The 27,862-nt window shown below is 42.0% G+C and overlaps 1 protein-coding gene across 2 annotated transcripts in view; it reads left to right on the plus strand.

The window, feature by feature from the left end:
* The window catches only part of pdgfab (platelet-derived growth factor alpha polypeptide b), a 63,175-nt gene extending 36,433 nt beyond the window's left edge, over positions 1–26,742 (plus strand). Inside the window, exons 5-7 of one of the 2 annotated variants that reach the window (XR_009816726.1) lie at positions 20,422–20,548; positions 23,544–23,697; positions 25,859–26,742. Coding sequence is in view for 1 of the 2 variants with exons in the window: in XM_061974163.1 (XP_061830147.1) it covers positions 20,422–20,548; positions 25,859–25,872 (141 nt within the window). In the remaining variant the exon portion in view is untranslated. The remainder of the gene's footprint in view (positions 1–20,421; positions 20,549–23,543; positions 23,698–25,858) is intronic. The other variant, XM_061974163.1, reaches the window with a different exon arrangement.
* The last annotated feature ends 1,120 nt before the right edge of the window (positions 26,743–27,862 follow it).

Raw genomic sequence — 27,862 nt, forward strand, 5'->3', positions numbered from 1 at the left:
GCAGTTTTCGCCAGTCCTGATGTGTGTGTCTAATTTGGTGAGTTTTGAAGCATGTTAAGGGGGTCAAATTACAGCTCAAAGAGGCGGCGGTATAATAAAACGCTAGAAATTCAATAGTGCTCGGTCCCTAATAAACAGCTGTTCTAAATGTGTCCACTAGATGTCACAATAGCAATTCTTTGTATCTTTGTAGATGATGCTACACATGTACAAAGTAAACCACAAAGTGTTTGTACATCAGTCGAGGAAAATGATCAAACTACATAAATAACATACTGTAATTTGATTTTGATATAATTTTTATCTTTATGGATTGAAAATGAACACCAATGACTTGACTGATTGTTACGTTCTCAGACGGCTCTGAGGCTAGGGAACGTAGGAGAACGCAACATAAAAGTGTATAAACCAAACGGGGTGTAAATTAAAGACACCGAAGCCAAGAATTGAAAACAAAACTAGTGTTATTGAAAAGTAACTAAAAGTTGAAAGGTACAAAAAAAATGAAGACAAAAAAAAAAAACAGGTGGCACAAGTTAAGCAAAGAGTTGAACAAACATGAGGACAAAACAAAGTACAGTCTATTAAGGCTCCACACAACGTGGCAGAAAAAGAATCAACCTGATCCGGCGGTGAGCAGGTGATTTTAAGCAGGATGGGAGGTTGATTGGTGGACCGGGATTGGCTGGCTGATTAACAGGTGAAATGAGGAGCAGCTGGGAACAGGAACCGGTTGATTGGCAGCATTGAATGATTGTGACCTGTTCAAACAATACACTGCAAAAAGTTAGTGTTCAAAAACCAGAAAAAATAATACAAAAATTAGGGGTATTTTATTTGAACTAAGCAAAATTATCTGCCAATAGAACAAGAAAATTCGGCTTGTCAATTAACCCAAAAATACCTTAAAATAAGTATATTCTCACTTATAACAAGTGCACTTTTCTTGGTAGAAAAAAAAGACACCTTTTTGCTCAATATGTTGAAAAATATTCTTAAATTAAGTAAATGCTAGTGCCATTATCTTGACATAATGATATGCGCTCGGCATCATGATTTTTTTAAAATTTATGCTTGAAGTAAGAAATTATTACTTTAAAAAAATAGTTTTATACTCGTGAGTGTTGATGACACAGCTTTGCAACAGTTGATATTCTAGTTTCAAGCATGTTTTACTCAATATAGGTCATCAAATCTCAGCTACAAGCTGTAATATCTTACTGAGATCATTTAGGACCAAAACCCTTAAAACAAGTAAAACACTCTAACATAAAATCTGCTTAGTGAGAAGAATGATCTTATCAGACAGAAAATAATGAAATATCACCCTTATTTGAGATATTTCATCTTACTTAGATTTCAGTTTTTGCAGTGTAGAAGAAGAAACACAAAACAAACAAACCACCACTAGGTGGAACGTAACACCGATGAACATTATCACATCATTTATTCCGAAAATATAAATAACGGCACATAAAGTATGTATACTATTAACCGCAACATGTAATTGTAAAAAAAACATTATGATTTGTACAATTTCAGAATGTGCTTGTTCTATTTTTAAACAAAGAAAACAATCTGAAGTTGTCTTTATTTTTAAGTTATCGTGCCGTGATTTTACCAGTCCGGCCCACTTGGGAGTAGATTTTTCTCCATGTGGCCCCCGACGTAAAATGAGTTTGACACCCCTGCTTTATGCTTTTGTGTCTGATTGTACTGTACAAGTGTTGTATGTCACTGTTAGCTGGCATAATTATGAAATAACTTTAGAGACTTTAGAAACTTTTTGAAAATGTCAATGCATTTTCTCTCATCCGCAGTTTTACTAATCACTTTCCGGCCAATAACAGGTGCTTTTAGAACAGGAAGGACCGAGTCAAATACACAACGCCACTTGCATGGCGTGCGCGCTCTCGCATTCTTTCGCACTTTGTGTACTTGTGTGTGCACGTATGCAGCGCAACGCCTCCCTGTTTGTTCTTCCAAAGGGGCCCCGAGTAAACACGCCACGACACGGGTGGAAGAATAGCGCTTACTTCCCTGTCACTCATGCCATGCCCTCCTTTAAACTCACTCGGCAGTCGCAGCGCTTTTTGCTGGCCGTGTCGCTCATTCATCCGTGAGCTCGACTGATTATGTTCCAAATTTCCAGGTAAATTGGGTCGAACACTTCGAATTGCGTTTTGATAGTTAGCAGACTACTAGGTACAGAACAAAGTATTTTGGTACTGCTTGGTACCAATTCACGTGAAAAATACATTTCTTGCATGTGATGTCACGTCCGGTTGCAGACACTTGGCCGGTAAACAAGCCGTCAAGCACTCAATGCCAACAAAGCAAGAATAATGCGCTCAAAAGTACAGCAAGGCTCCATTTTTCAAAATGCACTAGGTTGATGTTAATTCATATTGGATTCGTCATAGACATGCTACTAATTAGCATTAGCAATTTTACATGGCGATTTCAACACCTCTATTAATGTTCATCTGTCTAGTATACACTGTTCAATTTTAGTAGTGATCTGTAAAAATTACAGAGGAGTTGGTTCGAGTTAGGAATAAGTACTGAATTTGGTACTTTTATAGGTACAGACCAAAGTATTTTGGTACTGCTAGGTACCATTTCAGGTGAAAAATACCTTTCTTGCATGTGATGTCACGTCCGGTTGCAGACACTTGGCCGGTAAACAAGCCGTCAAGCACCCAATGCCAACAAAGCAAGAATAATGCGCTCAAAATGTAAGGTTCCATTATTCAAAATGCACTGGCTTGATGTTAATTCATATGGGATTTGTCATAGACATGCTACTAATTAGCATTAGCAATTTTACATGGCGTTTTCAACACCTGTATATATGGTCATTAAAACTACAACTGATATGAACATTACGATCAAACAGCTAGTGTGTAATAATTACAATACTTGCAGTATTAACACTTTGTAAGGCTCAACAAAAGACAAGAATGGCACATTCAACTTATTGGCAAAGACTACTCCCTGGTTACAAATGGACGGATCACGCCTTTACAATTATAGGGTGGGCTTTTCCATTTGCGCTAAAACATTCCTGGATTTAGGGTTAGGGTTAGGGTTAGGTTAGCTTGATGTTAATTTATATTGGATTCGTCATAGACATGCTACTAATTAGCAATAGCAATTTTACATGGCGATTTCAACACCTCCATTAATGGTCATCTGTCTAGTATACACTGTTCAATTTTAGTAGTGATCTGTAAAAATTACCTAGGAGTTGGTTGGAGGTAGGAATAAGTACTGAATTTGGTACTTTTATAGGTACAGACCAAAGTATTTTGGTACTGCTAGGTACCAATTCACATGAAAAATACCTTTCTTGCATGTGACGTCACGTCCGGTTGCAGACACTTGGCCGGTAAACAAGCCGTCAAGCACCCAATGCCAACAAAGCAAGAATAATGCGCTCAAAAGTACAGTAAGGCTCCATTTTTCAAAATGCATTAGCTTGATGTTAATTCATATTGGATTTGTCATAGACATTCTACTAATAAGCATTAGCAATTTTACATGGCGTTTTCAACACCTCCATATATGGTCATTAAAACTACAATTGATATGCACATTACGATTAAACAGCTGGTGTGTAATAATTACAATACTTACAGTATAAACACTTTGTAGGGCTCAACAAAAGACAAAAATGGCACATTCAACTTAATGACAAAGACTACTTTCTGGCTAAAGCAACACTCTGTAGTCGACACACTACTACCATCTAACATCTTGTAATTGCAACTTCATGCAACGTGCATATATTGTACAAAACCCAAAACCAGTGAAGTTGGCACGTTGTTTGAATCGTAAATAAAAAGCAGAATACAATGATTTGCAAATCCTTTTCAACTTAGACTGCAAAGACACAATATTTAATGTTCCAGCTGAGAAACTTATTTTTTTTTGCAAATAATCATTAACCTAGAATTTAATGGCAGCAACACATTGCAAAAAAGTTGGCATAGGGGCATTTTTACCACTGTGTTACTTGGCCTTTCCTTTTAACAACACTCAGTAAATGTTTGGGAACTGATGAGACCAATTTTTTAAGCATATCAGGTGGAATTCTTTCCCATTCTTGCTTGATGTACAGCTTAAGTTGTTCTCTGTTGTGGTATTTTAGGCTTCATAATGCGCCACACATTTTCAATGGGAGACAGGTCTGGACTACAGGCAGGCCAGTCTAGTACCCGCACTCTTTTACTATAAAGCCACGCTGTTGTAACACGTGGCTTGGCATTGTCTTGCTGAAATAAGCAGGGGCGTCCATGATAACATATGTTGCTCCAAAAACCTGTATGTACCTTTCAGCATTAATAGTGCCTTCAGATGTGTAATTTACCCATGCTTTGGCCACTAATACACCGCCATACCATCACAGATGCTGGCTTTTCAACTTTGCGTCTACAACAGTCGGGATGGCTCTTTTTCTCTTTGTTCCGGAGGACACGACGTACACAGTTTGCAAAAAACAATTTGAAATTTGGACTCGTCAGACCACAGAACACTTTTCCACTTTGCATCAGTCCATCTTAGATGAGCTTGGGCCCAGCCAAGCCGGCGGCAGTTTCTGGGTGTTGTTGATAAATGGCTTTTGCTTTGCATAGGAGAGTTTTAACTTGCACTTACAGATGTAGCGACCAACTGTAGTTACTGACAGTGGTTTTCTGAAGTGTTCCTGAGCCCATGTGGCGATATCCTTTACACACTGATGTTGCTTTCAGATGCAGTACCCGCCTGAGGGATTGAGGGTCACGGGCTTAGTTGCTTACGTTCAGTGATTTCTCCAGATTCTCTGAACCTTTTGATGATAAAAATCCCTAAATTCCTTGCAATAGCTGGTTGAGAAATGTTGTTCTTAAACAATTTGCTCACGCATTTGTTCACAAAGTGGTGACCCTCGCCCCATCCTTGTATGTGCATGACTGAGCATTTCACGGAAGCTGCTTTTATACCCAATCATGGCACCCACCTGTTCCCAATTAGCCCGTTCACCTGTGTGGGATGTTCCAAATAAATGTTTGATGAGCATTCCTCAACTTTCCTCAGTTTTTTTTACCTCTTGTGCCAGCTTTTTTGAAACATGTTGCAGGCATCCAATTCCAAATGAGCTAATATTTGCAAAAAATAACAACGTTTTCCAGTTCGAACGTTAAGTATCTTGTCTTTGCAGTCTATTCAATTAAATATAGGTTGAAAAGAATTTGCAAATCATTTTTATTTACCATTTACACAAGGTGCCAACTTCACTGGTTTTGGGGGTTTGTATTATACTTGCAAATTGACCTTGTTTAACACATTTGAACACAAACAAAAGTGGTTACCATATGGATAAAAATGTGAAAGGTACCCATCCCTAGTTCTGGTGTGGAATAATCCCGAGTGATTCCAAAACCAATGTGGTTTGTCTACAAAATATTGCACGTTTTAGTGTTGCATGTCCACCATATTTGTAAGGGGGCGGATATCTGCAAAACACTCCAGTTCTAAACTATTATAGCATTTAAACTTTTAATGCGATCTACTAATTTCCAGCAATAACACACTGAATCATGTCAGTGGGCTCAACCTTTAACCGTATAAGGTAGCTCCATCTAATCATGATGGTATATTTTGGCAACAAGTCACTTTGGATGGCCCCCGTGTTCAACTATTTGGCAGAGGTTGCCGGGGGTCATTGGCTCACATCTGTGTAAACCTAAGAGGGAGATTGTTTTCGTGTGTGTGTGTGAGACAGAGTGCGCTCTATGCGAGGCTACGTAAACTCCCCCACCGCGGCGTGGCGACAAGGCCATTTGTGCGCGAGGAAGACGGGCCTCGGAGTAATGAAGTGTTGATGGCCGCCGGATCAAAGCGGAGGGGCTTGACAGAGGCCAGGGCGGATGCAGTCGCGGTGCTGAGTGCGGGGGTCCGCACATCTGAAACATCTTCACACGCCGACTGTTACCTCGGCGACAGCGGGTCAGGCCGGCGGTAGCCCCGTTTTATAAATAAAAATAGAATAGAATGCCTTTTTAATTGTCACTATACACAGGTACAATGCGATTAAAAGCAACTCCAGTATCAGTGCGACAGTCTACAAATACAAACCCCGTTTCCATATGAGTTGTGAAATTGTGTTAGATGTAAATATAAACGGAATACAATGATTTGCAAATCCTTGTCAACCCATATTCAATTGAATGCACTACAAAGACAAGATATTTGATGTTCAAACTCATAAACTTTTTTTTTTTTTTTTTTGCAAATAATCATTAACTTAGAATTTCATGGCTGCAACACGTGCGAAAGTAGTTGGGAAAGGGCATGTTCACCACTGTGTTACATGGCCTTTCCTTTTAACAACACTCAGTAAACGTTTGGGAACTGAGGAGACTCAGGTGGAATTCTTTCCCATTCTTGCTTGATGTACAGCTTAAGTTGTTCAACAGTCCAGGGGTCTCCCCTTGTGTTATTTTAGGCTTCATAATGCGCCACACATTTTCAATGGGAGACAGGTCTGGACTACAGGCAGGCCAGTCTAGTACTCGCACTCTTTTACTATGAAGCCATGTTGATGTAACACGTGGCTTAGCATTGTCTTGCTGAAATAAGCAGGGGCGTCCATGATAACGTTGCTTGGATGGCAACATATGTTGCTCCAAAACCTGTACGTACCTTTCAGCATTAATGGCGCCTTCACAGATGTGTAAGTTACCCATGCCTTGGGCACTAATACACCCCCATACCATCACAGATGCTGGCTTTTCAACTTTGCGCCTATAACAATCCGGATGGTTCTTTTCCTCTTTGGTCCGGAGGACACGACGTCCACAGTTTCCAAAAACAATTTGGGAAATGTGGACTCGTCAGACCACAGAACACTTTTCCACTTTGTATCAGTCCATCTTAGATGAGCTCAGGCCCAGCGAAGCCGACGGCATTTCTGGGTGTTGTTGATAAACGGTTTTCGCCTTGCATAGGAGAGTTTTAACTTGCACTTACAGATGTACCGACCAACTGTAGTTACTGACAGTGGGTTTCTGAAGTGTTCCTAAGCCCATGTGGTGATATCCTTTACGCACTGATGTCGCTTGTTGATGCAGTACAGCCTGAGGGATCGAAGGTCACGGGCTTAGCTGCTTATGTGCAGTGATTTCTCCAGATTCTCTGAACCCTTTGATGATATTACGGACCGTAGATGGTGAAATCCCTAAATTCCTTGTAATAGCTGGTTGAGAACGTTTTTTCTTAAATTGTTCAACAATTTGGTCACACATTTGTTGACAAAGTGGTGACCCTCGCCCCGTCCTTGTTTGTGAATGACTGAGCATTTCATGGAATCTACTTTTATACCCAATCATGGCACCCACCTGTTCCCAATTAGCCTGTTCACCTGTGGGATGTTCCAAATAAGTGTTTGATGAGCATTCCTCAACTATATCAGTATTTATTGCCACCTTTCCCAACTTCTTTGTCACGTGTTGCTGGCATCAAATTCTAAAGTTAATGATTATTTGCAAAAAAAAAAAATGTTTATCAGTTTAAACATCAAATATGTTGTCTTTGTAGCATATTCAACTGAATATGGGTTGAAAATGATTTGGAAATCATTGTATTCCGTTTATATTTACATCTAACACAGTGGTTCTTAACCTTGTTGGAGGTACCGAACCCCACCAGTTTCATATGTGCATTCACCGAACCCGAACCGTAATCATAAAATGATGTCATCATATTAAAGGAATACTAATAAAGGTATATTTCACAAACAGAAAGTTACAGGAATGTACACATGATACCATGTTTACATCTCATTGTGCAACATGTGAATGTTTTAGTGGGAACTAAATGCGATATCTGAAAGGAGTACACATTATTTCCAAAGCAGGACCCCCCACCCAGACATATAATACTAGTACACAGCTCATGAAAAACAATATGTTATAGTCATTGTAAGTGGGCCAAAACACGTATATTAGAAAATAATCTCATGGAAATGACTGCTGTCATTCGATTACAATAATAAAACATTGAACTTGTTATTTAGTCAGGTTTGGGACAGGTGTGCTGCAGGTCTGACGTCGCTCACATGTGCTCCACTGAATGCTCAAGGAGTTTTTGCGTTTGCTCACGCATATGGAAAATTAGAGGGAACATTGTTTGGGGGTATCCATAATACGTAGATAGGGAGAAGTTTTTATTTACACGATGAGTCGGGTGTGTCTTGACCTCTGCCGAACCCCTGAGGCCGACTCACCGAACCCCTAGGGTTGGATCGAACCCAGGTTAAGAACCACTGATCTAACACCATTTCCCAACTCATATGGAAACGGGGTTTGTATAAAATCAGTGCCTATGAGAGTTCACCGTGGTTATGGCTTTCGAAAAGGGGCGATTTACGACGCGTCACCTGACCGAGGGAGAGCTCGCGACTCCCTTTTGATTCACTCGTGAGTTTTTTTTGTTGTTTTTTTTTGGTGTGTGCGGAGGAGGCCGGCCGGGCGGGTCATGGGAGCATCCCGACCGGGGTTAGGAGTCGGAGCGTTTGGCTTCTTGCGCACCGGCTGGACCACATCAGGGGAAAAAAGTAGCATTTTAATCTTTTTTTTTTTTTGGTGTGTGTGTGTGCTCTCCTCCTCCTCCTCCTCCTCCTCCTCTGTGCTCCCTTTCACTCTTCCCCTCTGACTTCATCCTCCCCTCCCTCCTGCACTACTGGAGTCTGATTGTCTGTTATATGAAATCACTCCCGCCTTCCTCACCCTACCAGTCTCTCTCTCTCTCTCTCTCGGCCTCACCTCCGTGACCTTCTCCTTTGTAATGGCATTGTTCTGTCCGGGATCATAAAAAAGAAGGCTTTAAAAGACTCTTTGATATTTGATATCGCGCCTTCTGCTGCCCCTTAGATATCCACATCTGGCGATCTACGATATGCCACGCATGCAAGGGTCTCTTTTTGGGCACGGGCCCAAAGTGATAAATGCTCCCCGTTTTCTGTGTGATAACCCTTCCACCCGTCACCCTGAGTGCATGTTATGACGGGTTGAAGAAGAGGTTGCCCCCTCCCTCCCAACCCTCGCCTTGGAAGATCATCTCGCGTTTCTTCCCCGTCCAATCCCAGAGGTTCGGAGAGAGCTCCTTTGTGTCGAGGACGTTTTGGGTTCTCCCACCGTTTAAGTTTTTTTTTTTTTCTTCTCCTTCTCGCGGGGGCACAAGCTCTTATTGTCCGGCAGGCCTAGTTTCCTCCCCGACGGTTGAGTCGCCGTCCCACCCTTTGCCGCTTTCCATCCCTCCGTTTCCCCAAACAAACATTTGTATTTATTTTCGCCGCGTTTTCTTGTCCGCCGTCCAAGTCATCATGGCCCGCGGTGCACGTCCACATCCCCGTTGTGTTTTCCTTGGAAGGCGTGAGTAAAACTTTCCCCTCCGTCATGCTCTCATCAGCGCTCAGGGAATTCCCAATTAAAGCCGACCAAGACAATCGGCTTTACACAGAGGGCTCTTTGGTTTGTCCCAGGCCCCCTCCGCTCCTTTCCATCCCCACCACCAAAGGGGGTGCACTTCCCAGAGCCCCCTGCCTCACCCCAACCCCGTGGATCGGATATCATTCCACAAGCAACTCAAGGGACTCTTTCTCAGGGCCCCGGCTTTCTTAGGAGCAGTTTGATTTATACAAAAAGAGTGTAGGGGCCCCCTTTCGTCCGTAGCATGGGGGTCTCTTTCTGATGTATGTTTTACGTGGGAAGTCATTGACTCCGCGCCGGATAAGAAGCCTTTGTTAAGAAGTGTTAATAAATCTGCTTCGGAAAAAGTCGGCAGCTTCCCTGTTAACACCTTTCCATAACACACACACACACACACGGGAAGTATGGGAGAGAGTGTTGACAAAGTAGGTTGTTTGAGCAGTATTGTTGTGCACACTCATATGAAAGGGGACCTCCTGCGCTGCAAAAAGTCAGTGTTCAAAAACAAGGAAAAAAAAACAAAACACAAAAATGAGAGGTATTTTATTTGAACTAAGCAAAATTATCTGCCAATAGAACAAGAAAATTTGGCTTGTCAAGATTTTCCAAAACAAGTCAAATTAGCTAACTCCGATGAACCCAAAAATACCTTAAAGGGGAACCCATCCATCCATCCATCTTCTTCCGCTTATCCGAGGTCGGGTCGCGGGGGCAGCAGCCTAAGCAGGGAAGCCCAGACTTCCCTCTCCCCAGCCACTTCGTCCAGCTCTTCCTGTGGGACCCTGAGGCGTTCCCAGACCAGCCGGGATATATAGTCTTCCCAACGTGTCCTGGGTCTTCCCCGCGGCCTCCTACCGGTCGGACGTGCCCTAAACACCTCCCTAGGGAGGCGTTCGGGTGGCATCCTGACCAGATGCCCGAACCACCTCATCTGGCTCCTCTTGATGTGGAGGAGCAGCGGCTTTACTTTGAGCTCCCCCCGGATGACAGAGCTTCTCACCCTATCTCTAAGGGAGAGCCCTGCCACCCGGCGGAGGAAACCCATTTTGGCCGCTTGTACCCGTGATCTTGTCCTTTCGGTCATAACCCAAAGCTCTTGACCATAGGTGAGGATGGGAACGTAGATCGACCGGTAAATTGAGAGCTTTGCCTTCCGGCTCAGCTCCTTCTTCACCACAACGGATCGATACAGCGTCCGCATTACTGAAGACGCCGCACCGATCCGCCTGTCGATCTCACGATCCACTCTTCCCTCACTCGTGAACAAGACTCCGAGGTACTTGAACTCCTCCACTTGGGGCAAGATCTCCTCCCCAACCCGGCGATGGCACTCCACCCTTTTCCGGGCGAGAACCAAGGACTCAGACTTGGAGGTGCTGATTCTCATCCCAGTCGCTTCACACTCAGCTGCGAACCGATCCAGTGAGAGCTGAAGATCCTGGCCAGATGAAGCCATCAGGACCACATCATCTGCAAAAAGCAGAGACCTAATCCTGCAGCCACCAAACCAGATCCCCTCAACGCCTTGACTGCGCCTAGAAATTCTGTCCATAAAAGTTATGAACAGAATCGGTGACAAAGGGCAGCCTTGGCGGAGTCCAACCCTCACTGGAAACGTGTCCGACCTACTGCCGGCAATGCGGACCAAGCTCTGGCACTGATCATACAGGGAGCGGACTGCCACAATCAGACAGTCCGGGAACATTATCACAATTTCAGAATGGTTAAAACCATTAAAAATCAGTTCCCAGTGGCTTATTATATTTTTCGAAGATTTTTTCCAAATTTTACCCATCACGCAATATCCCTAAAAAAAGCTTCAAAGTGCCTGATTTTAACCATCGTTATATACACCCGTCCATTTTCCTGTGACGTCACATAGTGATGCCAATACAAACAAACATGGCGGAAAGAACAGCAAGCTATAGCGACATTAGCTCGGATTCAGACTCGGATTTCAGCGGCTTAAGCGATTCAACAGATTACGCATGTATTGAAACGGATGGTTGTAGTGTGGAGGCAGGTAGCGAAAACGAAATTGAAGAAGAAACTGAAGCTATTGAGCCATATCGGTTTGAACCGTATGCAAGCGAAACCGACGAAAACGACACGACAGCCAGCGACACGGGAGAAAGCGAGGACGAATTCGGCGATCGTCTTCTAACCAACGATTGGTATGTGTTTGTTTGGCATTAAAGGAAACTAACAACTATGAACTAGGTTTACAGCATATGAAATACATTTGGCAACAACATGCACTTTGAGAGTGCAGACAGCCCAATTTTCATCAATTAATATATTCTGTAGACATACCCTCATCCGCGCTCTTTTCCTGAAAGCTGATCTGTCCAGTTTTGGAGTTGATGTCAGCAGGCCAGGGAAGCTAGGGTCGCAGGATATCCACACATTCTTGCCATCTCTGTCGTAGCATAGCTTTCGTCGGTAAAGTGTGCGGAACAAACGTCCAATTTCTTGCCACTTTCGCATCTTTGGGCCACTGGTGCAACTTGAATCCGTCCCTGTTCGTGTTGTTACACCCTCCGACAACACACCGACGAGGCATGATGTCTCCAAGGTACGGAAAACAGTCGAAAAAACGGAAAATAACAGAGCTGATTTGACTCGGTGTTTGAGAAAATGGCGGATTGCTTCCTGATGTGACGTCACAAGGTGACGTCATCGCTCCGAGAGCGAATATTAGAAAGGCGTTTAATTTGCCAAAATTCACCCATTTAGAGTTCGGAAATCGGTTAAAAAAATATATGGTCTTTTTTTCTGCAACATCAAGGTATATATTGACGCTTACATATGTCTGGTGATAATGTTCCCCTTTAAAATAAGTATATTCTCACTAATAACAAGTGCACTTTTCTTGGTAGAAAAAGAAAAAGAGGCCTTTTTGCTCAATATGTTGAAAAATATTCTTAAATGAAGTAAATGCTAGTGCCATTATCTTGACATAATGATATGCGCTCGACATTACATTTCTTGAAACCAGCAAACTTATACTAAAAAGTAATTTATTGTTCTTAATGGAAAGGCAACAAGGCAAGCGCTTGTTACTCTCGGGGTCTCCTAGCCGCTCAGGCAAATCATATGGTCTAAAATTGCATTTTTCCATCGATAACATGACATCATCGCGCCAAGTGCGTGCTTTTTCAGTCAATTTGTGCGCATATATTCCGTATTTTTCGGAGTATAAGTCGCACCGGAGTATAAGTCGCACCTGCCGAAAATGCATAATAAAGAAGGAAAAAAACATATATAAGTTGCACTGGAGCCTGGCCAAACTATGAAAAGAATTGCGACTTATAGTCCGAAAAATATGGTACAGCCCGGCCCCCGGACAAAGTTTTTTTTTTTATTGTAATTTTGAAGAATTTACCTGAATGTGCACGAACTATTTCTGTTCAAAATTGTTAGAAATGTTAAATGTTTAAATATTAACTGTCAGTTTACTGTACTGTGCCAACTGTACTACTATATGAGTACATCTTCTCTATTGTTTCATTGAAAATAAAACAGCAAAGTCCATTTGGCTATCACCTGTTTTAATTATGAGACACAATGTCGAAATCATGATTTTTTTTTTCATGCTTGAAGTAAGAAATTATTAGTTAAAAAAGCAGTTTTATACATGTGAGTGTTGATGACACAGCTTTGCAACACTTGATATTCTAGTTTCAAGCATGTTTTACTCAATATAGGTCATCAAATCTCAGCAACAAGCTGTAATATCTTACTGAGATCATTTAGGACCAAAACACTTAAAACAAGTAAAACACTCTAACATAACATCTGTTTAGTCAGAAGAATTATCTTATCAGACAGAAAATAAGCAAATATCACCCTTATTTGAGATATTTAATCTTACATAGATTTCAGTTTTTGCAGTGTGGAGTGTTTTCCACCTTGCTGTGGGAAGAACAAGGAGAGGAGCCGACCACAGGGCCCTCTCGTCAGGGGGCTTGATCGGACTGTCAATGGATGTTTGTTTTTCCACCGAGTAGTACAGTTAGGTTCAGTTTGTGCAGTTGATTCAGGCCCCTTCCACACTAAGGTTATCCAGGGTAAATCCCTTGTCCACACACACACAATGGTCGTTTAAGACCCCCTCACCCCCTGCGTCTGCCGCCGCAACGCGACCGAGTACGCATGCGCGGAAAATGCGCACGTCATAGTCACCTCTACTGTTGCTTTGTGTGCAAGTTCTTGAATTAAATTTAACTTATCTGAACAATATCCAGTGTTGTGGTATTTCAATGAACTGGAATCCAGTGTGCTGTGGGGCCCTATTGTAGTGAATCACACCTGAGACATCATAAATTAATCAAACAATGTGATAAAGAACATTTTACTACAATCAATCTAGGGATGTAGATATCTGGTCAGGACACTCCTCACTCTTTTGCCTTCACCTTCATTGTCCTTTCGTTTTTGGTGACTTTATATACTCTGGACATACATGGCAAACAACAACTGATACAGTCTGTTATGCCAGTCCAAATACATTCAATGTTTTCCGTAGTCTTCCCTCGACGGCCAGGTAATACAAAGCACACGCTACCTATTTTTTTTATCACATCAACATTCTTTTTGTCTCTCCTTCGACAAATGGACAAAGTTTTTCGGTAAGTAGAATCACAGCTGACCCGGACATTCGAAAGTTCTCTTGCCGTCTGAGAAGTGTTGTATCCCAAATAGCAGCAATCACGTTCTCTTAAGGTATTCATGTGTGATTTCTACAAGCGTCTGTACATGTAGAAGAAGGAGAAACACGGGCATGTCTGGATGACTCGCCTCCATATTTCTAGTGGTTAGCTCCGAGTGGAAACAGGTTGTTATGAAGCTGGCTGTGGCGCGTTCTTTCCGACATCACTTCCTGTGTGGGGCGCGGTCTTTCTGGCGTCACTTCCTCTCCGAACTCAGTTTGTAAACGATCAATGAGTCCATACAAAACTAAGAGCCGGAGATTTAAGAAATACACGGCTCACTTACCTGTGTAAAAAATTATCCAAGGAGGGTTACCTTAAACGAACGGGGTTCAGGTTAAATAATTATTTGTTTAAGAGGTTATCCGGCTTAGTGTAGACATAGCCTCAGTCTGTCATTAAGTTTCTATTCACTAAATTAGTCTGATTTCTCAAATATCGTATTTTTCGGACTATAAGTCGCAGTTTTTTTCATAGTTTGGCCGGGGGTGCGACTTATACTCAGGAGCGACTTATGTGTGAAATTATTAACACATTACCGTAAAAATATCAAATAATATTATTTAGCTCATTCACGTAAGAGACTAGAAGTATAAGATTTCATGGGATTTAGCGATTAGGAGTGACAGATTGTTTGGTAAACGTATAGCATGTTCTATATGTTATAGTTATTTGAATGACTCTTACCATAATATGTTACGTTAACATACCAGGCCCGTTCTCAGTTGGTTATTTATGCCTCATATAACGTACACTTATTCAGCCTGTTGTTCACTATTCTTTATTTATTTTAAATTGCCTTTCAAATGTCTATTCTTGGTGTTGGATTTTATCAAATACATTTTCCCAAAAAATGCGACTTATATATGTTTTTTCCCTTCTTTATTATGCATTTTCGGCCGGTGCGCCTTATACTCCGCAGCGACTTATACTCCGAAAAATACGGTAGTTTGTTTTTTTGTATTTTCACACCTACTTGTGAAGTCCAAGGGTCAATGCACTCTCTCCAATGCGACTATTGGTAATACGGCATGTATCTCCTGTACACTGAACGGCGCCTATTTCATTTTAGCACGGATAAATTAATTATTTTTCGGTTGACCAATGACGTCACACTACGAGTTGCGGATCCTTACAACTTGTTTTAAGTGATGTCCGCTGTAATATCGGCACAGTTTCTCCTAAGTATTAACATTACTGGAGGACTATAGGACACACACATAGTGAGCAGGAGGACAAAAGAAGCTAACCACTGAAGTTTCAATGTAAAGTAGGGGTAATCGATCCAGATGTTGATACTATCAATACTTATAGTGATTAAATCGATATTTTTCTTTTTATTACAAAATATTTTTCCAGTCATTTGTTATTGTTTTCAAACTCAGTGAGTAGGTCTCGAGATACAGGGAGTCTTTGAGAGCAAAACCCCGATGTCTTAAATGGGAGCCAAAAGTAGTGTTTGCTTTTGTTTAGTTATCGTCCACTAGCCATTTTATTTTGTTAAAAAAATTGTAAGGAGCATTCGATACCATAAATTTGATATATACAATTTACAACAATACTAGCAAATTCAAAATGTAATAAGATAAGCTTCATAAAAATGTGTTATTGTGTTTGCTTTAGTTGCTTGCTGTAAAACATTTTCAGTTCTATGATCTATTATGAACGTATTGGATCGGGATCTGATCGAATCTGGGGCCAAAACAAAAAAATTGGATTGTGATCGGAGCCCAAAAATGATTGGAATATCCTTAATAATTCTGTATTCCTCTGCTTTGAAGAATTTAATGGCAGCTTATATAGCGTCACACTATTCCACCTACAGAGATTGTAGTGGAAACCCAAACTAGAAACTGTGCCAAACAGTTCCAAATGGTAGCTTTGCTCAGTGGCTTTGTGGTTGGAGTGTCCTCCCTGAGATCGGTAGGTCGTGAGTTCAATACCAAAGACTATAAAAATGGGACCCATTGCCTCCCTGCTTGGCACTCAGCATCAAGGGTTGGAATTGGGGGTTAAATCACCAAAATGATTCCCGAGCGCGGCCACCGCTGCTGCTCACTGCTCCCCTCACCTCCCAGGGGGTGGAACATGGGGATGGGTCAAATGCAGAGGGTAATTTCACCACACCTAGTGTGTGTGTGACTATCAGTTCTACTTTAACTTTAACTTTAAATCTCGACCTAAAATGATTCTTGTCGTCATCAGCAGGTTACTTTCATTTCTCTGAAAGCTCCTTTCTGATTGTTTTAGTTGTTAACGTTCTTTTTCTTGCATTTAGCAAAGAGTCAAATTCCTTGTGTGTTAAGCATACTTGTCCAATAAAACTTGATTCTGATGTAGTCTCTGGCATACCGTCCTCATGTCTTGTCCGCCTTAATCCCGTCGCGGTCTTATCTAGTCGTCATTATTTGTGTAGTACATTTCTTCTACAGGGTAACCTAGAAACTTGATGTTAATAGGTAACACATGAATGTCATCCGATGCCGTTCATGATCACAGCCAAGCCTCTCCGCCCTCTTCCTCAAATAACCCCCTGCAAACACATCCCAGAATAAGCCTTTGCACACTCGCTTCTCCTCCGATCAGGGACCCCTTTTCACACTGGCCGTGTCAAGGTCCGATAATGGTAAACACACCATTGCCAGCCCAGACGCCATTGTGCTCTGTTTGCTCACTGCATACCTCCTGTGCCTGCTTGCTTGCTCACCCCTCTTCTTCTTCCTTCATGGAAAGACACAGTTGCAAAGGCTGAACCTTCCATTGTAGCCACAGCGGCCTTTTTGTTTCGCATCCCTGGCGTGAGAGACATGGCGCTGCGTGAGTGTCAACACCACGCTTTGTTTTAGCAGACAGGCTTGGTATGTTCAATTGTCTGCATGACTAATTTACCACCGGGCACTGGGCCATCACAGGATACGGAAAGAAAGCCTCTCATGTCTCATGCCGACTGTACCACCAGAGACCAATGGCTGGGTCATATCCTCTCCTGTGCAGTGAACTGGAGACGAGGTGAACCCCGCCTCGCAAACCCCATGACACTACAGTACCTGCCTTTGGCGCTCCAGATCAGAGAGCGTAAAAAGCATGTAGCTACCTCGCCCTGTTACGCAACTCTGATGGTGCTAACATGACTCCCAGGAAACACACATTAAACCGAGTATTACTTAGAATTCCAGTTGGTTTGACGGATTGGAAACGGTTCTTTCGCTCAGGTTCGACCAGAAAATCTTCACTGTGCCTATCCACTATATGAACAAGTGTAGTCACACACACAGTTCTTAATCACTGAATCAATCTATGGTTGGTTCTTTGACCTCAGCTCAATCAAGAGCACGGACTGTGGTCCAACAGAAAACGCAGTTCCGGATGAATAGATACAAGTTCCCACAGTCACAGTCCATGTCCTGCAGGAGTAATGACCCGAATGACCTGGAAGTGGATGCTCCTCCATGCCTGAAGTTGGATACAGGGAAATAGCTGTGAGGGTGGCAATGGGGATGTCTCCTCCTACTGTAAATGTTCTACCTTCAACTCTCTCTCTGTTCTGGCCTGCTTGGGCAAGTTCCTTCGTTCCATTTGCACAGTTGATCAAAAGCTATAAGCAGAAGCCAATGTGACAGCCTGGTAGGGATTCTGCAGATGTAGACCCCGCTACTTGGGGAAGCTGGGTTGCATCTGTGTTGCTAGGGTAATTGATAAATACAAAAACAGTATTGACTGATTTGTACTTCAATGAAGTCCCCAAGACTGGTACGAGTCTCTAGTCCAGTGGTTCTTAACCTTGTTGGAGGTACCGAACCCCACCAGTTTCATATGCGCATTCACCGAACCCTTCTTTAGTGAAAAATAAAACGTTTTTTTTCAAATTCAAGACAAAGTTATATGTTTTTGGTAACACTTTAGTATGGGGAACATATTCTAAGTAACAAAGACTTAATTTAGAGTTATGTGGTTAGGGTTAAGGTTAGAGGGTTAGGGCCAGGGTTAGAGGGTTAGGGTTATAATGAGGCCATGCCGAATAAGGCATTAATAAGTACTTAATAAGAGCCAATATGTTACTAATTTGCATGTTAATAAGCAACTAATTAATGGTGAATATGTTCCCCATACTAAAGTGTTACCATGTTTTTTTTACCGGTGCACAAAATTAACCGTGCATGAACATCACCTTGTTCAAAGAACAAAACCAACACAGTGCATAAACTCACAACAAATTACACACCTGCAAATCAGTCTGACTTCTGCTGTTGCCGTATCCGTAATACGCCGATAGGGAGAAGTTTTTATTTACACGATGAGTCGGGTGTGTCTTGACCTCCGCCGAACCCCTGAGCCCGACTCACCGAACCCCTAGGGTTCAATCAAACCCAGGTTAAGAACCACTACCCTAGTCGCTGGTGACTTGTCCCTGGTCCTCTGGCTCTGTAGGAGCTCTGTGTTTTTGGGCCCTCAGTCTCTCCAGCTCTCAGAGACCCACCAGGGAGCCCTCCACACAGCTGCATGTCTTAGTCGGTTGTCTTCCTCCTGCAGGCAGTACATGCACTTCTCCAGCTCCAGGTACTCCCCACCAGCTCCTGTTTGGTCATGTTCTGCAGGCTCTCAGTGTGGTACATCTCATAAGTCTGAGATGTAAAGAAGGTTTCTCAATTGTTGTATTCTTGTATGTGTGGAGGAATTGACATTAAAGAATCTTTAAAGCCGTCGCTGCTGCCACCAACTCCACCGCCACTGTCATGCTCTAAGACAGGGGTAGGTAACCCAAGGCTCTCGAGCCAGATGTGGCTCTTTTGATGACTGCATCTGGCTCTCAGATAAATCTTAGCTGTCATTGCTTAACACGATAAGTAATGAATAATTCCGCTGGTAATCAGAGTGTTAAAAATAACCACGTATCAACCAGACTACAAAGCCATCAGCAAAACCATGCAGCACCAGCAGTCGCATTAATGGTAAGAAGTAGGGATGTCCGATAATATCGGACTGCCGATAAATGCTTTAAAATGTAATATCGGAAATTAAACGGTATCTGTTTCAAAATTATCGGTATCGGTTTCAAAAAGTAAAATCTATGACTTTTTAAAACGCCGCTGTGTACACAGACGTAGGGAGAAGTACAGAGCGCCAATAAACCTTAAAGGCACTACCTTTGCGTGCCTGTCCAGTCACATAATATCTACGGCTTTTCACACACACAAGTGAATGCAAATCATACTTGATCAACAGCCATACAGGTCACACTGAGGGTGGTCGTATAAACAACTTTAACACTGTTACAAATATGTGCCACACTGTGAACCCACACCAAACAAGAATGCCAAAAACATTTCGGGAGAACATCCGCACCGTAACACAACATAAACACAACAGAACAAATACCCAGAACCCCTTGCAGCACTAACTCTTCCGGGACGCTACAATATACACCCCCCGCTACCCCTTCCCCCCCGCCCCCCACCTCAACCCCGCCCACCTCAACCTCCTCATGCTCTCTCAGGGAGAGCATGTCCCAAATTCCAAGCTGCTGTTTTGAGGCATGTTAAAACAAATAATGCACTTTGTGACTTCAATAATAAATATGGCAGTGCCATGTTGGCATTTTTTTTCCCATAACTTGAGTTGATTTATTTTGGAAAACCTTGTTACATTGTTTAATGCATCCAGCGGGGCATCACAACAAAATTAGGCATAATAATGTGTTAATTCCACAACTGTATATATCGGTATCGGTTGATATCGGAATCGGTAATTAAGAGTTGGACAATATCGGATATCGGACATCTCTACTAAAAATGTTGGTCTTACTTAAAAATTCAAACATTTAGTTGTATTCAGTATTAAAACATATTATACGGCTCTCAGGGAAATACATTTTTAAATATTTGATTTTCATGGCTCTCTCAGCCAAAAAGGTTCCCGACCCCTGCTCTAAGAGGTCCTCCTCGCTGTCCTTAAGTCTGGTTTTGGTGTTGAGGTCGGGCTCCTCTCGGTCATGCTCATCCGTGATGAACTGGGTGGTGTTGTAGGGACCATTGGGAGCCTCTTGGCAAACACTTCCTCCCTTAGACCCGATCCGCCAGCACCTTACTTGTCAACATATTCCAGATATGTACATTTTATACTGTAAACATCAGTCACTCCTTTACTTTCAGACCAAGATCATCCATGTAGACTTTGCAAATGCAGGAAAATCTTAGCGTTTACACCTACTAACCATATATCTGTCTGTTTTCCTACAGGTGGCCAAGGTAGAGTACGTCAAGAGGAGACCCAAGCTGAAAGAGGTCTTCGTACGATTAGAAGACCACCTGGAGTGTGTGTGCACGTCGCAGCAACATGTTGTGGAGCACTCCGATGCAGAAACAGGTAAATGTCAGCAACACTCTTCTGGCCTTTGCCTGACTTTAATGTGGATGCTTTCACACAAGAACTCTCTGGTCTGCTTGGACCTATTATTAAATACCGTCTCTGAAAAGTACCGGTCCGCCAACCCCCACGCGCCCCCGTCGTCGTCACGTCATGACATTGCTGGTTTACGTGCAGACGAGCATGTTCGGCAGCGCACAATCACCGAGTACTTACAAACAGACACATTGTGTAGACAGAAAAGGGAGATCGGACGCAATTTGGCTTAAAATTGAGCTCAGAAAGAGGTGCTTTAAGTCCAGCCCCAGTCTGCAGTGTTTTAGCTACTCACTAAATCACTAATCCTTGTCTCCATGGCGACAAATAAATTAAGTTTCTTACAAGTATCATCCCTGCAGGACGAGGAATAGTTAAACATGCTTCACTACACACCGTAGCTCACCGGCGTCAAAATGTAAACAAACGCCATTGGTGGAGCTACACCTGACATCCACTTTAATGATACCAAGTACAGGAGCGTATCTATGATTACGTCGATTTTTTTTGGCATCACAACATCTTTTTTTGTTTCTTTTAAACGTATATTATGTTTATAAACTCAGTAAATATGTCCCCGGACACATGAGGATTTTGAATAAGACCAATGTATGATCCTGTAACGCCTTGGTATCCGATTGATACCCAAATGTGTGGTATCATCCAAAACTAATGTAAAGTATCAAACAGGAGAAGAATAAGTGATTAATACATTTTAACAGAAGTGTAGATAGAACATGTTAAAAGAGAAAAAAAGCAGATATTAACAGTAAATGACCAAGTCGATTGATAATTAATTTTTTACCACTTGTCCTTAATAATTTTGACAAAATAATAGACACAATATGTTACTGCATATGTCAGCGGACTAAATTAGGAGCCTTTCTTTGCTTACTTACTACTAAAAGACAAGTTGTCTTGTATGTTGACTATTTTATTTAAAGGGGAACATTATCACAATTTCAGAAGGGTTAAAACCATTAAAAATCAGTTCCCAGTGGCTTATTTTATTTTTCGAAGTTTTTTTCAAAATTTAACCCATCACGCAATATCCCTAAAAAAAGCTTCAAAGTGCCTGATTTTAACCATCGTTATATACACCCGTCCATTTTCCTGTGACGTCACACAGTGATGCCAATACAAACAAACAGCAAGGTATAGCGACATTAGCTCGGATTCAGACTCGGATTTCAGCGGCTTAACACTGTCTGATAAGATAATTACTAACAACTATGAACTAGGTTTACAGCATATGAAATACATTTGGCAACAACATGCACTTTGAGAGTGCAGACAGCCCATTTCAGGCACGCTAAGAACATTTATTTTTCCACGATTTCAGCACTCAGGTTAACCATACCTAAATAGACACAAAATACTGCATTACACAAGACTACCCAAATGTACTCGAATGATTGAAAAAAATAAATGTTTTTAAGCTAAATTATTGGTAAACACAGTTTGTGTATAATAATTTACATAAAACCGCGAGTAATGAATAAAGTTTTCATCAATTAATATGTTCTGTAGACATACCCTCATCCGCTCTCTTTTCCTGAAAGCTGATCTGTCCAGTTTTGGAGTTGATGTCAGCAGGCCAGGGAAGCTAGGGTCGATATTCTTCTCTTGATCTTCTTCGGTGGCATAAGGGACGGTGTGAGCCAAGACATCCAGGGGGTTTAGCTCGCTCGTCTGCGGGAACAAACTGCCGCCATTGCTTGCCGTGCTAGCGAGGTCCTTTGTCCCTGAATTGCTCACACACTCCGGCAGATTCAATGGGGGTCTGACGGCAGATTTCTTTGACTTTATCGTTGGAAATGCATCTGCTTTGAGTGTCGCAGGATATCCACACATTCTTGCCATCTCTGTCGTAGCATAGCTTTCGTCGGTAAAGTGTGCGGAACAAACAACTGACCATTTCGTCGGCTTTCCCCACACCCTCGTATTTTGAACAAATTTTGTCCAATTTCTTGCCACTTTCGTATCTTTGGGCCACTGGTGCAACTTGAATCAGTCCCTGTTCGTGTTGTTACACCCTCCGACAACACACCGACGAAAGTCAGAAAATGGCGGATTGCTTCCCGATGTGACGTCATCGCTCTGAGAGCGAATAATAGAAAGGCGTTTAATTCGCCAAAATTCACCCATTTAGAGTTCGGAAATCGGTTCAAAAAATATATGGTCTTTTTTCTGCAACATCAAGGTATATATTGACGCTTACATAGGTCTGGTGATAATGTTCCCCTTTAAGGACAAAGGTGCACATAATAAACATGTTTAATGCACCGTAAGACTTTTTGTTAAAATAATGCAAATAATGCCATTTTTTGTGGTCCCCTTTATTTAGAAAAGTATCGAAAACTACCGAAAAGCATCGAAATAATTTTGGCACTAAGGCCAACTTTCTTCCTGTTTACGTTGTTGTGACCAATCAGAGAGCAGAAACTAATCCAAGGGGGGGAAATAGAACATCCCTGGACCAGAGACAATGAACTCTAAGAGTGAAAGCACCCTCCTGATAGATCAAAACACAAAGTCCTACCTTCATCCCCTTCACCATCACCCTTTCCTGCCATTTTTCACGTCTGCTTGATGCGTCTCCTTTGTCCGGCTTGCTCACGCTTTTGCACCTGTTGACCCTTTTCCTTGACTGACACACCTGCCAGGTGGCCACTTATTGCAAAACCGTAAAAAGAGCTCCTCAGAGGTGTGTGTGAAGGCAGAGGATGTAAAAAAAAAAAAAAAAAAAAAAACCTGCCTGGCATGACAACCAAGCAGTGCCTTTCCCTCCCTTGGAGCAGATATGATGTGAGCTGATAAGGCATGTCAAGTATTTATTAGTCTCTCTGCTTCTGTCCCAGGGCTTTTTCTTTCTATATCATGAAGCCTGCTTCTTGCCTCTTTTTTTTTTTTTCTAACCCTCCCCTGTTTCAACCCTCCTTTGACTTTGTGTTTTCAGGCCATCGTAGGTCTAAAGGTAAAAAAAGGAAATCTAAAAAGCGCCGAAAGGATTTATTGGCAACATAATAAAGTCAAATCCATTACACAAGCCCCCCTCACCCACATCCTCCTACTCCCACTCAATGCCCACTGGAGAGCTGTGAAGGGAACAGGTAGGCGCCCTCCCGCCTCGCCAAAAACAAGGGGTCGCCGCCCAAATCACTGTTGCAAAGCCACCAATCACATCAGATCCAGGAGAGCTGCATGCTGTGATTTTTTTATTTTATTTTTTATTTTTTTGCAAGGCATGCGTGCACGTTTTGTGTCGACTTGTGTGCACGGCGATTTGCATAACGAAAACGTGTCACCTCCGCCATGTCCTCGTCATCACCTTTTTTGTGGCTGCAGGCACAAATGTTGAAAATACAGTGGCGATCAAAAGTTGACATACACTTGTAAAGAACATAATGTCATGGCTGTCTTGAGTTTCCAATCATTTCTACAACTCTTATTTTGTGATTGGAGCACACACTTGTTGGTCACAAAAAAACATTCATGAAGTTTGGTTCTTTTATGAATTTATTATGGGTCTACTGAAAATGTGTTGGTTTTCTGACACGGACTTGTTTCTTCAGCATTGTCCACACATTTAAGTCAGGACTTTGGGAAGGCCATTCTAACACCTTCATTCTAGCCTGATTCAGCCATTCCTTTACCACTTTTGACGTGTGTTTGGGGTCACTGTCCTTTTGGAACACCCAACTGCGCCCAAGACCCAACCTCCGGGCTGATGATTTTAGGTTGTCCTGAAGAATTTGGAGGTAATCCTCCTTTTTCATTGTCCCATTTACTCTCTGTAAAGCACCAGTTCCACTGGCAGCAAAACAGGCCCAGAGCATAAAACTACCACCACCATGCTTGACGGTAGGTATAGTGTTCCTGGGATTAAAGACCTCACCTTTTCTCCTCCAAACATATTGCTGGATATTGTGGCCAAACAGCTCAATTTTTGTTTCATTTGACCACAGAACTTTCCTCCAGAATCAATCAATCAATCAATCAATGTTTATTTATATAGCCCTAAATCACAAGTGTCTCAAAGGGCTGCACAAGCCACAACGACGTCCTCGGTACAGAGCCCACATAAGAGCAAGGAAAAACTCACCCCAGTGGGACGTCGATGTGAATGACTATGAGAAACCTTGGAGAGGACCGCATATGTGGGTAACCCCCCCCCCCCCCCCTTTAGGGGAGACATAATATTGTGAGAGTCCAGTCCATAGTGGATCCAACATAATAGTGAGAGTCCAGTCCATAGTGGGTCAGCAGGAAACCATCCCGAGCGGAGACGGGTCAGCAGAAGGTCTAATCTTTGTCCATGTGATGTCAGATGAAACAAAAATTTAGCTGTTTGGTCACAATACCCAGCAATATGTTTGGGGGAGAAAAGGTGAGGCCTTTAATCCCAGGAACACCACACCTACCGTCAAGCATGGTGGTGGTAGTATTATGCTCTGGGCCTGTTTTGCTGCCAATGGAACTGGTGTTTTACAGAGAGTAAATGGGACAATGAAAAAGGAGGATTACCTCCAAATTCTTCAGGACAACCTAAAATCATCAGCCCGTAGGTTGGGTCTTGGGCTCAGTTGGGTGTTCCAACAAAGACAATGACCCCAAACACATGTCAAAAGTGGTAAAGGAATGGCTAAATCAGGCTAGAATGAAGGTTTTAGAATGGCCTTCCCAAAGTCCTGACTTAAACGTGTGGACAATGCTGAAGAAACAAGTCCATGTCAGAAAACCAACACGTTTAGCTGAACTGCACCAATTTTGTCAAGAGGAGTGGTCAAAAATTCAACCATAAGCTTGTGGATGGCTACCAAAAGCGCCTTATTGCAGTGAAACTTGCCAAGGGACACGTAAGCAAATATTAACATTGCTGTATGTATACTTTTGACCCAGCAGATTTGGTCACATTTTCAGTAGACCCATAATAAATTCATAAAAGAACCAAACTTCATGAATGTTTTTTGTGACCAACAAGTATGTGCTCCAATCACTCCATCACAAAAAAATAAGAGTTGTAGAAATTATTGGAAACTCAAGACAGCCACAAGTGTGTGTCAACTTTTGATCGCGACTATATGAGAAACATACAGCAGACCCCGGGTACTTGAACGCACCATTTTCACATTTTAAAGCTTTCAATTTCCCCAAGTCCCGAGGCTCTACTGTATTGTTCGACAAGATGCATGCTCAAATGAATACTTTGTGTCAAGATGGAGCGCATTGTTTGTGTTTGCTAACCTCGTCTTTCTCTATTGTTCCTTCCAGTGGACGTGAGGTGAGACCAATACGATCTGAGAGAAAAAAACAAAAAAAAAGGATGTCAGCGTGGGAGGGACCGCCTTCTATCATTCTTCGCTTCAAAGAACTTTTCCCTAAAGACAAGACTGATGAAAATAAAACAAGACAAATGATGCCAAAGGTGCTTTTAAAAACTATCCAGTGACTGATAGGAGGCCAAAAAGGGATTTTTCTCTGTTGAAGAGACACGAAAGAGTTGGATAGAGCCTTCAAATAAAAAAAAAAAAAAAGTGGAGGACCTCCAGCTGGGCAACTCAAAAAAAGTGCCCTCTTTAAATAAATGACTGGTGCAGGAAGGAGAGCATCCTGTCTATGTACAGTTTTGCAAACTACAAACTATTTATACGCTTTTTTCCAAGCGAAAGAACGCGTCGAGATCACCCTTTTGTTGTTATACTTGTCGTCCTATTATTATTATTATTATTATTATTATTATTATTACATCAATGTATCAAGTCTTGTATGTGGTTTGGATATGTGTGCGCCGAGGAGGAGACGTGCAGGAAGAGGCTTTATTTTTGTTATGAAATATATTATGCTTTCTTTTATTCGAGCAGAAATGTTTTTTGTCCTTGTTATTGAATGTCTATTTAATCCATTTGGAAAAGATGCAAAAAAAAGGGCGATGATTGTTGTGCATAGTAAGTGGTCCTTAATGCATTTCACACACAATCTACACTTTGTCACTGTAATGCTGATAAGAAGGATGCCCACCCAAGTCTGCTGTAGCGACAACACACACACACACACACACACACACACACACACACACACTCACACACACACACACACACACACACACACACACACACACACACACACACACACACACACACACACACACACACACACACAGCGTACAAAGTCCACCTTAAAGAGTGAATGAATAAGCAGAGCAAATCGACAAGTGCATGAATAGGCTCCTTGTTTAGGCAAGCTTCGGTCCTCACAATGTCTCCACTCGTCTTATGCAGACACACCAAATCTGATGGAACTAACTGATTTTTGTAAAGAAAATACAAAAAAAAAACAAACAATGGTGCTTTTCCACCCTGAGTCTAAACAAGCAGGTTTTATACTGGCAACGGAGTGAGTCACTGTAAACACGTGATCACCGTGACATGGAACTGTATCAGCTGAGACCAGACAAAAGTCCACCTGGGAATGAACCATCACTTAAATAGTGCTTTATTTATATTGTCTCACTACTGTTTTTTTTTTTTTTTTTTCCTTTTCTCATCACACGCCAGACAAAAAAAATAAATGCCTTAAGCCAGGGGTGTCAAACTCATTTTAGATGGAGGAAAAAATCTACTCCCAAGTGGGCCGGACTGGGGAAATCACGGCAAGATAACTTCAAAATAAAGACAACTTCAGATTGTTTTCTTTCTTTAAAAATAGAACAAGCGCATTCTGAAATTGTACAAACCATAATGTTGTTAGAGTCGTGATCAAAAGTTTACTTGTAAAGAACATAATGTCATGGCTGTCTTGAGTTTCCAATAATTTCTACAACTTTTTTTTTTGTGATCGAGTGATTGGCGCACATACCTGTTGGTCACTAAAAAAACATTCATGAAGTTTGGTTCTTTTATGAATTTATTATGGGTCTACTGAAAATGTGACCAAATCTGCTGGGTCAAAAGTATACATACAGCAATGTTAATATTTGGTTACATGTCCCTTGGCAAGTTTCACTGCAATAAGGTGCTTTTGGTAGCCATCCACAAGCTTCTTGTTGAATTTTTGACCACTCCTTGTGACAAAATTGGTGCAGTTCAGCTAAATTTGTTGGTTTTCTTCAGCATTGTCCACACGTTTAAGTCAGGCCTTTGGGAAGTCCATTCTAACACCTTAATTCTAGCCTGATTTAGCCATTCCTTTACCACTTTTGACGTGTGTTTGGGGTCATTGTCCAACTGCGTCCAAGACCCAACCTCCGGGCTGATGATTTTAGGTTGTCCTGAAGAA

The sequence above is a fragment of the Nerophis lumbriciformis genome, linkage group LG22, assembly GCF_033978685.3.
Source record: "Nerophis lumbriciformis linkage group LG22, RoL_Nlum_v2.1, whole genome shotgun sequence".
Lineage (NCBI taxonomy): Eukaryota > Metazoa > Chordata > Actinopteri > Syngnathiformes > Syngnathidae > Nerophis > Nerophis lumbriciformis.